Source organism: Wasmannia auropunctata, unplaced genomic scaffold (assembly GCF_000956235.1).
Source record: "Wasmannia auropunctata unplaced genomic scaffold, wasmannia.A_1.0 LD336106.1, whole genome shotgun sequence".
NCBI classification, from domain to species: domain Eukaryota; kingdom Metazoa; phylum Arthropoda; class Insecta; order Hymenoptera; family Formicidae; genus Wasmannia; species Wasmannia auropunctata.
In genome coordinates, this window is record NW_012026784.1 from 6,035,607 (window position 1) to 6,049,561 (window position 13,955).

The 13,955-nt window shown below is 46.0% G+C and overlaps 1 protein-coding gene across 12 annotated transcripts in view; it reads right to left on the reverse strand.

Annotated features, from left to right (window-relative positions):
- LOC105454593 (tropomodulin) overlaps positions 1-13,955 on the reverse strand; it is a 47,419-nt gene continuing 33,464 nt past the window's right edge. For 6 of the 12 annotated variants that reach the window (XM_011697313.1, XM_011697404.1, XM_011697397.1 and 3 more), the window contains one exon: positions 9,026-9,116. Coding sequence is in view for 4 of the 12 variants with exons in the window: in XM_011697330.1 (XP_011695632.1) it covers positions 12,998-13,074 (77 nt within the window). In the remaining 8 variants the exon portion in view is untranslated. Of the gene's footprint in view, positions 2,173-8,643; positions 9,117-12,994; positions 13,075-13,955 lie in introns of those variants that run through there. The other 6 variants (XR_975008.1, XM_011697371.1, XM_011697330.1 and 3 more) reach the window with 6 other exon arrangements.

Consider the following 13,955-nt stretch of genomic DNA (forward strand, 5'->3'; position numbering starts at 1 on the left):
TACGTTTTTTTCAGCAGTTTATTTTAAACCTCGTGTTACAAGATAAGGCTTAGGCAGCAAGGCTTTGATCGTGCGCGTGCATTTGGGTTCCGTAGTGTTGTACGTGTATATGTAATGTGACAGAGTACATAATATGCGAATAACACGTTTTACAATGAAGACCACCGGAAGGCTACGTGCGAACCAAAAACTACAATAGTCTTTCGTTACCGATATCTCCCTTTTTTTTTCTTCTGCCTTAGCGCTAATTTGTTACCACTTACGCTTATCAAGAAGAAATTTACACGTTGGAAAAGCGTAGAACACGCGGGAAGAACCCGAGCGTTCGGTAAACTCGAAAGAGAATTCTTGGAATATCGATGGAACTAAAAAGTCGGCACGCGTCGTCCAAAAGTGCAAAGACAGTACGGGTTACTTAAGTTATATTCCGTCGAGTTAATTGCGCGACAATTCCAGGATTGACGTCATATCCTCACGGAAAGCGTGAGGGTACACGATTTTTCTCTACAGTTCTACGATTCTGTTAAACAGCGGCATACTTTTTGATCTACGCGAATTTATTTTCGTGAACTTGATTACACATGTACGACGGACTAACAATCTAAATCAGTGAGACTTCTCCGCATAATTATCTTCATCCACGTCATTCCCGTGCCTTTCTCTCCCTCTCATTCGCACCCGCATGCACGCAGAGACAATTTATGCCATTCTCCCTCTCGCGCGCGCGCGCGCGCGATTTAATTGTAACAAATTCCATTCTCTCTCTCGTTACAACACGTAGGTCACATCGATCGATTAGAAACGACATTGAAGACAATATGTACAGATTGATTGTATACATTGTATATGCTAAAATTATTATTAATTTAAACGACGAGTTAGTACCTTAGTGAATATTACAGTGACATTGCATGCCGAGCGGAACGATCGGGTCGGTGGTATCGTTCTTCATTTACGTCTAATAAAAAATTTGTATATTTGTAATTAATTAATTAACTTTAGGTATTGTCACGCCACATCGCGTTCTAGAGCAATATTAATCTCGTCAACAGTTGTCACTTAAGTGATCAATAATTAAAAAAAAAACAATATAAAGATGGTTAAAGAACATCAGAAAATTTTTAAAATTTAAAAAAATAGCAAAAAATTTTATTTCCGCCGCAGCAACGCGTTAAAATTATTTGGACATAGCTAATCGCATATTGGCGCGTAAAAAAGAACGAATCGCTCTATCTAGACGGCAGCGAGGAAAAAGAAAGGTAGGTTTGACAAAAGAAGAAAGAGATGGAGAACACAGAACAGTTTGTACCCGATCGCTCGGTCACGCTCGGTCGAAAGTTTGGTCGAATTAATTAATAAAAGAACTCCTCTTCCCTCCGTGTATAAATATTTAAATAATCCGGTTAAGTAGCCGTTTAAAGCGAATGGCCCATATATCATATATCAAAAGGTTGTCCCTTTGGCTCCTCTCACGTTTATTTCCCCCTTGTCGTTCCTTTTATGAAATTCATCTCCGACGACTTAACAATTATATATACGTCGCGACGTTTATGTATATATATATATATCTATCAATTAACATTATCAATATTTATTCGATCTAAATTTATTACATCATGACGCGTCATTGGAGTATCTTTCGCGCGTTATAATTCTGTATGTGATGCAGGAATATATATTTATATAAATGTATGTATATATATTTATATATTTATTTAGAACAACAAAGACGAGAGACACCCACGTATAATTTGTCATGCGAAACTTCCGACTTTTCCTCCGCGAATTAATATCGAATGATTTCGACTGTGTCCGTTAATGCGGATTTCAGAGGATCTCGCGTTCCGCGAGTACAACAATTCTATACTTCCGAAGGACTTCCCCAAGGATTCTCGACGCTGCGCCGCGTAATGACGTGTATCCTTATACGTGTGTGTGTGTGTATGTGTGTGTGTGTGTGTGTGTGTGTGTGTGTGTGTGTGTGTGTGTAAGCAGCCGTGGAGGCCGTTTTGCGGCGCGGTGCGCTTTACCGTCGTCATCTTCGTCGTCGTCGTTGTCGTCGTCATCGTCGCCGTCGTCGTCGTCGTTGCCATCGTCGTGGCGATCATCATCAGTGTATGGCCCAGCCGATGGTGTAGTTACGGGAAGCTCTTCCCGTGCGGCACAGGCGATCTGCCGAAAGAAACATTGCTCGAGGGAGCCATTACGGTGGGAGGTGGTTCCAGGGGTTTGACGATCGACGTGAGGATTTCCCAAGGATCGGCCTGGGAGACTTCGAGGTCGAGGCGGACGACTCGGCGAGTACACACGGATCACACGGGGATCCTCCCATCCGCGCGCGGACACTCGGATCAATGATTCTCAAAGGCAGCGGCGCGCGATCCGAAGTCATTGATCCAGGCTCCTTTCATGGATCCTCGAGCGCGCAGATCGTCGAGAGATGATCGGATAGACGGGCACTCGCTACGAGATTCGTATTATCCGGACTTCAATTAATTTATCCGACGATCTTCGATCGTTTCAAGTGTCGCGCGCTTCAGTTAACAAAGACGATCTTTCTCCTACGTAATGTCGGTACTCGAAAAGCGTACTCAATTTCCAGCGTAAATGTTTAACGATATATAAAAAAGCATTTGTCTCTATATTTGACGAATAAATGTGATCTATACAGGATGTCTCTCCCAGGGCGTAACGGTAAATCCCTGTGGGCCTGGTGGAAGCTTCGTCGCGAAACCACGTCGTGGGAGGGAGCCGAAATGGTTGTTAAAGCTCTCGGAAAGTAAACGTAAAAAGACACAGGCAATCTACATCGCGACGATTCTTCAGACGGGAGTAATTCGCGGCGGTCATCACTTTTCCCGGAATTTCCTCGCCCTTTTTTTCCCTCGCCCGCGCGTCTCGCGCCGGTCGTGAAGCAAAAGTAATTAACGCGGATACTATGTCGAGCCGTCGCCGCGGCGATAAAACACTTTACGCGTCAGAAATTTATATACATGCGCGGAGCCGGCGGCATTAATTCGCCCGGAGGACGTGCAGTACGTCGCATCTCTCGACACACACACGCCGTGATCGGTGATCTCGTGGTTGCCCCCGCGAAGGCAACGAATTTCCCGCTGGCGTTAATTTAAGAGCCGCGACGAAAAGACGTGGAAATTCGTGTCGTTTCATTCGCATTACGTTATAATCACTCTTGCAACGAGAGCGTAATTGCGCTAATTTATTATTGCGGACGTTTATTAGCCGCTCGGCAATTTCGGGAATGTGTGATCTCGGATTTTCGAGGCATCCCTCGTAGCGGTGAGCTTTTCCTCATCGTCCGCTGCATACTCGCCAGCGGGCGATCTTAACGCTCCGGATCGTTACATCGTACTTATAGCGATATTTTTATTCAAGACCGTGGCACGATAAAAACAGGCGCGCCGCGCCCGATAAATCTCACGGACTCGCGAGCAAAGTCGCGCGCGGACGGTGCCGTCGATAGAAATCACAGATTTATTGGCGCGGCGTGTTCCGCAATTTTTTGCCGATTAGGGGAACGGCTGCGTCTGCCATACGGAGATAAATGATTCGCGCCCGAAGGAAAGTTGGGAGAGATCCGAATTATTGCTGGGCGCTACGCGCGCTATATCCATTCGCCGTTTCCTTCGAGCGGGCGGGAAGAAGTTCATCGTTTCGTCGCTTCGTCCGGTATAGCTCTCTTCGCTCCGGTCCACACGAGCATACCAGCTGCCGCGCCGTGACAAAACGCGCCGCGCAGAGAGGACTCGTGACAGATAACGCGGATACGTGACCCGCGATACGGGAGACGTGGAGGTTCCGGAGCGCGTTATTCGTTATCGGGACACCGATAAGGGATCCGCGCGCGCCGCGGATACGTGACTCACGTGGCGAGACACGGTCCACGGCACGCCGCGCTGCTGCGCCGGCTCGTTAATAACCCGACATCAGCCGGGGCTTTTGCCGGGCGGCGACGATGCGCGACGACGCGCGCGTGTTAAGTTACCGTGCAACCGCGCTCCGCGTTTAATGGGGAATTAATTATCGTGCCGCGCGAGCGTACGTGAGCGTGCGCGCGCGCGAGGATACCCGGGAGCTTGTAACCTCCCGAGTTTCGCCGCGCGCGCGATGAAAGCACAGGACGAACATCGTTGTGTAATTCGTTATTACCGTAACGTCTCGTACCGGGCGCGCGTTAGTACCTACCACGTAAGCGCCCTGTAATACGTCGGCGCTAATTTGTTTAGCTGTCGGACGATCCCTCCTCGGAGTTTGCACCGTCGGACTCCCCCTCGTCGGTTTTCCAACGGACGAGGTATCGCGCGAATTTTTCGCGGTTGCCCTTTCTCTCCCTTCCCCCGAGCGTACCGCCAAAAGCGAATACGATAAATATGGTTAATTACGCCGTTAATCAATCGGAGCCCCGGCGGACTGCAAATTCAATCCGTCGAATTTTTCAGAGAAGACACGAATTCGATTTGAAAAAATTCATCCGCTTTGTGATATATACGATTTTTCCAAATAGTTGCGCGTCTAATTTATCCGTCATAATGTGATTACAATTTTGGGAAATTGTGCAAAACGCGTGCGTCTTTTCTTCGTTTTCTTCCTTTTGAAGAAAGAAGCGACTCATTCTTGTTACCCTTAGAACCGCTGTCAATCGAAAGATCGCGGAGTAATTGCGATAAATAAGTCTCGGCAATCGCGATCGAACCGTTTTACGAGCGAAATTTAAATTATCGACAGAGAGGAAAAAAACAGGCGGCAACGAGACGACAGCTTCTTTACGGAGCGCGTAAAAAAGGTGGACGAGGAAACTTCTTCGCGATGCTCCGTCGGGGACAGCCGCCATCGAGCATCTCACGCTCGACTGACGCGCGTCCTCCTCCCTAGATTTCATCTTCCCTCCTTGTGAAAATCCTAAGTACTTCCATCATACTTTCTTACTGCTCCTCTCTCGTCCCGCCCTTCTCGCGCCCTCCTCTCGTTCTCTCTCGCGAAACACAACCCCCCCCTTTAGAAATGTGGCTCCCTCCTGTTTTCCCTTTCCTGTCCGCCCCGATGCTTCCTCCGCCCTGCCTCGTCGTCGGCGGCCTGTTTATCTGTTTCAGGATAATTCGGATCGCTCTCTTCCTCCCCGCGCCGGTATACAGGACGAGTCACTTCGTCAGAATTTAATGCGCCGTAAAACGAGGCTTTTCCCTCCCTCGCGCTGTCGAGTCTTCGTGTCTCCCCGCACTTCCGAAGTCGCGAACTGAATCCGCTTTATCATTACCACTGCAGTTGCGCGCGCGCACGCCCGCGATTTCGGCGCGAGCTCTCGTTCTCCGAAGAAATCCGCTTGCGGGATGTAGCCGAGATAAGTAAAGCCTCGACGAAAGCCTCGGGCGCCCGCCCGATAGGAGTCGCGTTCCCGTCCCGTGATGGGAATTCTACGAACACGATGCATCACCATGCGATTCCGTCGGTAATTTTTAACTGCCGTTATCGCTACACGTGAAAATCCCCGGCGAGAAAAGACTCGTTCCGAAAACTCGTTCCAAAAATCCGTTTGAATGCAATTGTAAAAATATATTACACATAGTTAAATTACACATAATTAAGTAGACACGCATTTATAATTTGTGTATTTAGGATACACATACATTAATGCATTCGGGACGCCCTGTGTATCACGTTATTGCTTTACGCATCCAAATGCAATAAGAGAAACTGAAATTTTCAAACTAGGGGCATTAATTAAACTGCGCGATACACAGATCCTGGACGGGGACAGAGCGAAAAAAATATTTGCCCTCGGTACGCTTATGCGTAGGTGCGAATTCATGCGTTCGAATGAACACGTATATCGAAAAACTCGCAATTCGCTCAGGGGCGCGCGTGTATAATCGCGCGCTACTTTGTTTTGTAAAATTGACAGATACTAAAATAACGAAAAAAAATAAAAATAAAAAACAAAGGGAGGCGGAAAGAAAGAAAGGGTGAAATGGAAGAATAGCGCCCGGCAATAGAAATTCGAGGCAATCTATTCGGTAATTGAAGCTTCCATTATTTTTCCGGCAGAACTGCGTACAACCGACTCTTTTCGTCGATTCTCTTGTTTCCCGCGTTTCTCTGCGTTTCGTAACGCCACTATATACATATATACAACATATACATATATGTATATATATATGTATACTTTTTTGGTTAATGTTTTTGAAATTGTACTCCGAAAAAAATCGCCACCTTCCCGAAAGAAAAATGAACGATGAATGGTCTGCGACGCGACGATTTAAATTGAAAAAATCCTGTAATCCCGCTATGATTTTAATAACAATATTAAGCCGGGCGTTTCCAATTTTCACGACAAATATTTTTATTTCGTGACAAATAATATTTTCAACGTATATTTCTTATGTATTTTCGCGTATTTTTCGCTGTACGGTACCACGCTATCCGATCATCAGGGAGATATTTTTCTTTCGTTTAATCACAATAAATTAGTTCACTGGATCATCAGTTCCAAAAGTTCGATTCTTCATGCTTTTACACGTTGCATTAACTTTGTCAATTATTATTAAAATAGAATCAAATTCGTGTGCTTAATCACATTGTATAATACTACTGGTTAACATATATTGTCAACTAGGCACTAGGCACATACAATTATATTCTATCGATTTAATATACAAATACATATATAGATAACGATCGTGTTAACTATACTTTGCTGTAATACACGGTACATGCTGCAGTGCCTACATCTTGGGGATGCAAACATGTAAATTAGATACAGGGTCAAATAGAATGAGAGATACTAGCAAAAGTTAATTAATAATAATGCATTCCTAAATAAAATATGTAAATATATCAAGCACATGGTGTGCAGAATAAAAATACACATCGTCCGTCGTGGCATCTCAACTTCGCTGTAACACTCGTCCATTGATAATAACTGTCTCAAACGCACTGTTAAAATCACTTTTAACGTCAATTTAAATTCTTTAATACGAATGCAAAATTAGCATGTTCGACACCGAGATTGAACCACGGCTTAGGAGAGGCAAGATTTCTGGATTTTGCATCCTGCGTTTACCTGCGGCGCAAGCAAGCACGATTCCGGGTAATCCGTGCTGCGAAACAGCGGCTGATCGGGGGTAAGCTCGAGAAAAGTCACGGTGCCTAAGCGTGCCATTATATCAAGAAACATGCGGCCCTCGCGTATGTTTTACAAGCTTGCATGCGCTTAATCATTGCGTCGCGATCACGGCGGGACCGACACGCACGCCGATAAACGGGAGGGGTGGGTTGTGGTTTCGCCTCGCGAAAAATATGCATCGGTTGCTTACCTCGCTCGGGAGATAGTTCGGGTGTTATCGCGGAGTGGAAGAGTCAGCACGCATAGACGCAATGAATACGGGAACAAGGAATTGAACTTATGGAGTTGGAAATGAGGAACCAATTTTGATACATAGAAAAAAAACATACTTCAGTCCAGGATAAATTTATTCCTTGCTGTGGACCAAAGCGATCGCTTCAAGTGATATTTAAATGCTCAAGTACGAAAATTTCAGATGTTTATTTTAACGATAAACTCGTTTATGTCAATTTAAATTCTTCTTTATCGCTAATTAAGCTTTAATTAGCTTTATTAAATATTTAATTCTGAATATTAAAAAGGACAACGTCAACTTGATAAATATTTAACATTGGATATTAGCAAGGTGGAACAGTTTCTTGAAACAGTATCTTCTACAAGAAAGGAAAATCTCTACCGTCAAAATTAAAGCTGACAGCTTCGAAGCATCTCGAATACTACAACTCGCAAATCTCATTAAAAAAAAAAAAACAGACACGACGGGATTTATATGCATGCAGGTGTAAATAACGTTCGCCAATTATTTATTATTTCCTCGGCGGTTTGGCATCGGGAGAAATCGGAGGCTTTGTAACAAAGTTCGCGCTACTTCCGCGTGCGCGCCCATTCAGAACAGCAATTAATTCGGTATCGTCACGCGAGCTACGGCATCGCCCAGAATTGTCCCGCCGTCCAATTTCGAGAATCGTGCGTCGCGCGTTGCAATGTAATCGAGCCACCGCAGTGCGCGCACGGGAGAGAGAGAAAGAGAGAAGTATGTATTGCACAAATATATATATATATATATATATATACTCCATGGACGATACTCATGCAACACGAATGGCGAATATGTACAGCGTCGCGAGGGGGATGTAAAACCGGTAGCGGCGGGATGAAAGGACGAGGTAACGGCGGGACACAAACGCGAAACGTAGAAATGCGATTAGGCGACAGTGTAGTCGGTAGTACATTGCGGTGTTCCGATCCTCAACGATTGCCAAGCGCGTGCGGAGGGGGGGGGGGGAGGGGGGAGCGTCCCTACGTCAACAGCCAGCGCGTTGCCTCCGAGTCGTCGATCCTATATGCAAATTTCATTCGGAGTCAGCGTCCGCGCGGTCATCTCGCGAGAGAGCACGATGCTCGGTGCTTGATCGCGTCGTAAGTGGGAACGATCGTCGGGAACGTTTACGCAACTGTTATCGTCGACTGTTATTATCGTCGGGTAAAGCTGATGCGTGGGCTGTAATTTAAGGGCTTCAAAAAATTCGAAAGGGATCCTCACGATTTCTCCTTTACTTCGTCACTTATAATTGTGCATTCCTTTTTATTTGCATCCGTGAATATTCGCAATACTTCTCAAATTTCAAGCTACAGACGTCGTCATATATTGTCGTGTACATACAGCGAATAGGGAGTCAAGTAACATTAGTAACATAGGCGTGCAGTTTCTCATCTCGCCATCGCCGTCCCACTTTCGTTTCGCATTTCCTCGCACAGAGACACAACAATTTTCTTGGCACAGTCGCGCAAACGACAGGATAAGTGGGTTAAGCCTCTAAAGCGATGACATAGCGGCAGTGAGATCGGTCGATGCGCGGAGGAAGTGTGTACGATATTTATATATATATATATAACATATAATGTATGTGGTATAATATATGCGTGTATTATATAATATATATATGTATATATATGTGTATGTATATATGTACAAATAATACCTAGGCGAACGCCACTTCGCGTTAAGATGTCGCCACCCCGAGCCGGGACTGCCGTACTGCAACAGACACCCGAAACACTGTCATCATATGCGTTTAGCAATTAAGAAAAAAGAAACGAAAAGGTACTCTACCGAGGTGCATTCCGGTAAAGAGTACGCAAAAGAAAACAGACACGAACGTGTCGCTCGACATGCGTCGTATCCGAGAAGTGCGAATCTCTTCCAATTTTTATAATTTCTCTACAATTTCCTTATATAATTGGTAATATCCGAGGAAGAAAAAAAACCTGCCGTGGATATTTATACAGTTATCCTCTCAATTTCTTTTAATTTTTACCAAAACTGTTATTGCGCTATAAATTTCATTATGCTTATGTGTCGCTTTTCCGAGAAGAAGACGCGACTCTCGTAAAGCCAATAGCCGGACGATTTTCAGAGTTGATCGGCGCGATGACGTGTGAATCGATCGCTATCGTTGCCGGGGTGAGAGGCACATTACTTGATTGAAGGGGGACCGTACTATCCGAAACTACGGTGGTCGTAATCCACGCCGTAAAATAGTAATCCCGCCGCATGGCAGAAATAACACGGCGGAAACTCTCGCTGCGGATCACCAACGCGCGCGCGTCGCTTTTTAATTGTCTCTCGCTCCCGCGCGCACGTCGCGGCCGGCCGCGCTAAATTGTTTCGAGCGAAACGGCGAATTCCATTGCTGGCACCGCAATATCCTTTTTACGCCGCTCCCGATTAAAACGAGCGCCAATTTCACCAGTTTTCGCTGTTATCAAATCAAAAATTTGACACGAACGCGTGTAAAGCTTTTCTTCGAAGCTTGATGTAGATATACATTTTCTGACGAAAAAGAATTCTTATATTTTCTCACGATTCGTGACAAGTGAACGCGCGCGTGCGACACACGCTTCAATTTAGCGCACGTAATATTTATTAGCGATAATGATAATTGGATCGAAAGTAACCACATGTTCTTCCTCTTTTTTTTTCCTGCACCTCTCGCATCTCGCATTTCGATCGAGCGACGTGGCATGCCTCGAAATGCATGCAATACGCATGAAAAGTCTCGCGAGCTGCTCTTGCGCATCGACGTCAAGTGTCCTCACCCGCTGTTCGATCTCACATATATATCTCGAAAAATCGCGCGCGGCAGAAAATTTCCGCGATTTATCCCTTTGTCCGCCGGATCGTTTTCGTGGGCCTGGTAATCCGCCAATTCGTAATTATTCTCGCGTGTCTAGCGGCATCGAGCGGAAATTTAAAAGCACCTCTCCCTCCGCACCGCCCCCGTAATTTATCGACGACGAGAACGTAAAGCGCGCTTCTCTCCCGATTTGCGTTCCATTAAATTTTTTGCACGGCGTGCCTTCACAGGCGGGACAACAAAGGACCCGTGGCGTCTAAAGATTTAATATGCATTTGCGAACGTAACAGCGACGAACTCGCGCGGAAATGCGAAGAGCAGCTCGATAGCGAGTCGTAAATTTTATGACTCTCTGGTTAGTGGAGAAAGAAAGAGAGAGTAGAAAAAAAGTCTCTTGTGAAACTGGCAAAGACGTACACAACGCGACGTTGTTGTTAATCATCAGACAGATGCGAGAATCATTAATCCAATTACACACACACATACAAGTTCGCCTCGCAGGCTTCATTCCTAGAGGAATATTTTTAATCTACGCCGCGATAGAGAAAAATCGCAGGTGAGAGCGGGAAATTGGTAGTTTATACGCTGCGAGAAAAGGTTTTTCAGAGAAGCGTTTAAAAATCAAAGCTCTTACTAGCGTTAACTTTAATATACTTCATTCCCAGAATAAGACAGCGAGACGAATTGCCGCGCAAGTGTGACGCGAATATATATTCGTCAGAATTGTAAATTTCTAATAGTCGATAAGCGGAGACGAACGGTTTCGAATCGCAGAAATTATTGTATATTATTCCGCGCAATTAAATCTTTGGTTTCGATATAATCCGCACGGGGCTGCATACGGGGCGATCGGGAGGTCGATTCGATTCAAGCGCGAAACAAAAGCGATATTGATAACGATACCAAATAACAAATAATGCGTGTGCGCGTTCTCCTTTTTCTGTCTGCGTGAATTTGTAGAACGGCGAAGCAACGCGCGCGAAGCGACCGGCAGCTGCCTTAATTAAAAGCCCGTTAAAACTCATAAAGCTCGGCACACGTAATAGCCGCGCCGTTATTTACAGTTTATTTTAATTTCGGACGCGATCTCTAAAGGGTGCTGCGGATTTATGAGCGAGATCTTTCCCGTCACCGTATAAATCCCGCGTGTGTATGCCGTGCGGATAACGCCGCGGCGGCCCCGCGCCGCCGTCGACAATTAACATTTTCATCGCGGTACGCGGGAGCGCGAGCGCCGCGCGGAATATTATTTTAAAAGAACGCGCAATCCGCGGATAAATATTAGCAATTTTCACGCCCGGCCGCGCGAACGTTCCGCGGGCTCATTAACGCGGCTCGCGTCGTTAATCCCCCCCACGATGAAAGAGTGGATTGTTCTCTCTCGCGCCGTTGCGTGCAGTCCGCGCGATTTGCATTTTAAAAATAACGCGCTACGCGCGGCGCGTTTTGTCATCGTTATGACACCCGGCGCCGATCTGCATTAACACCTCATAAAATCCTCACGCCGCGGCCGGAGAGTAAAACCCCGATAATTCGCGCGCAACTCGAACTCGCGGCGGAGCTACAGTGAAATACTAAAACGAGACTTATTGAAAATAAAAAGAAATCCGGCGAGAGAACTTAAAGATAGAAGGACTCCGACGATTCCGTGAGTTAATGACGATCGATCTCGGTATTTTCGTATCGCAAAATGTGCAAATCTCAGAATTCTCGAACGCGGATAAAAGAAAACTAGCCGGGAAATGATTAAATTGCACAGAATCTCCGAGATTTTACAAAAATTTAAGAATCTCAGGGATCGCGTGCACAAGATTTCATAAAGTTGTCCGACGCTAATTTTCTCTATATATACTAATTATTTCGCGAGGACGGAAAAAGAGGGATTACTCGTCGCAGAGGAGGCTCGATTAGACTCGTTAGGCGGACTCTCCCGTAGGATGAGCGTGTATAATTGAACGGTACTCGAGCGGAAAAAAAAACGCGGATCCCCGCGCGATATAATAGCCCTCGGACGCGAGATTCACTCGGTATAAGACGTCAGTCAGCTTCGGTTGCGCCAACGTCGGCGTGTGTTAAGCTGTCTTCCAGCTGACGGGTTAATGCCGACAGGACGTCACGCGAGGCGAATAAAGCTTCCTAGGAGCCCCTGGCTCCCGTGGAAATTAACGCGTCACGACTTCATCGGGTTTGATAGGATGCGTCTAAACCCCATTGCATCGCCTGTCGAGGCAGGTGCAGCGCCGGTAATAATGATGCTGCGCGCGCCGTAAATCAAACCGCACGACGCTCGAAAAGTCACGCAACCTATGCGCGATTCCGGTGAGCGAAAGTTGAACATTATTCGGCATTGTTCGGCGACGATCACGCGGCACGACCTATCGATTTTATTGATTTGGCTGGACGAGAGAAGACGCTGCGATGGTTTGCATTTTGTATCGCGGTGATCGCGTGACTTCGCGAAAATAAGGCATCGCGAGACCGACGAAAATCGTTTCCATGAAACGGAATGACGCGAATATGGAAATACAATGCGAAACCAAATGCATCACGATTCGTTCCACGAACGATCCCCGGTGAGTATTCCCGAGTTCGCGACCGCGTTCGTGCGATCCTACACGCGTTTCTCGCGGAGCGACAAAACTTGTTTAAAACTTGTTAAAAACAAAAAAGCTGTGTTAGTGAAGCTAAGTAACAGATAGCGTTGGTTAAACCTTCCCCGCGAGGAGAAAGGATGCGGCTCATTCTGCTTGACGGTCTACCACACAGCGCGGGTAGCTACCTTTCATTGAATCAAGGCAGGTTTCCTGTGGTTCATGTTAAAGAATCGGAACTGTAGCCGCAGCGTTAGATCTTTCCGTACTGTTGGGAAAGAATAGGTGTCGTAAGTATATTAAACGTATATCGCCAGCTTGGATTCTCGCGTAGTTCGCGGAAATGTTCGTGGCAAATCTCGTGTTCGTGATAAGAAAAATCTTCGCGGCGGCACTCGACCAGCAAGATAAGATTCCATTCATTTCATTATATTAATTGTCTTCAATTAATTTTTTAAACAGCACTTGCAATCAGAAATACGATCTCAACGCGGAGACTCTGAGCGTGGGAACTTTTTAAAAAACGAACGATGCATCGCTCGAACGATGCGAGCGTCGCTCGAAATATCGAGGGATCTCGACATACATGCGTTTTCATTTCAGTCTTGCAAGTCGAGGTAGACCGCTGCAACACGATATCGCGATATCGAGTGCCGAGTTTCGCTACCGAGGGGACGCGTCGTGACGAGCACCTACATATGCAACCAACTAAATGAACGAGGGGGACTGGCGTATATGATATACGGAACAGGGGGAAAAACTGGCGGCCCATCGCGTCTGCCTATATACAAAATGCAATATCTCGCCAAGGTGTGCGACGGGTTTCAAGTAATAAAAAGACTTATGGACCCTCGTCATCCGTACGTCGTATGTACTGTGATCGTATGTACTGATGGTATATCGAAGGGTTAGAAGAGTAAGAAAAGTCGAAACTTGAAAAGAAAGTCGAATGTGCAAAAGACGGGGGAGAGCAAGGGGAAATGATGCCGACAATGCAAAATGAAATCGTGCGGGACGGATTCGCGCGAGGGAGTGAAATGTTAGCTTTGTGCGCGTTCAGTCGTTCGATCGCGTGATCCTGTTTCAGGGAATGTGGGGAATAAAGTCATTGCATTCGCTCAGCGATTAGACTCGAGAGATGTAATTATT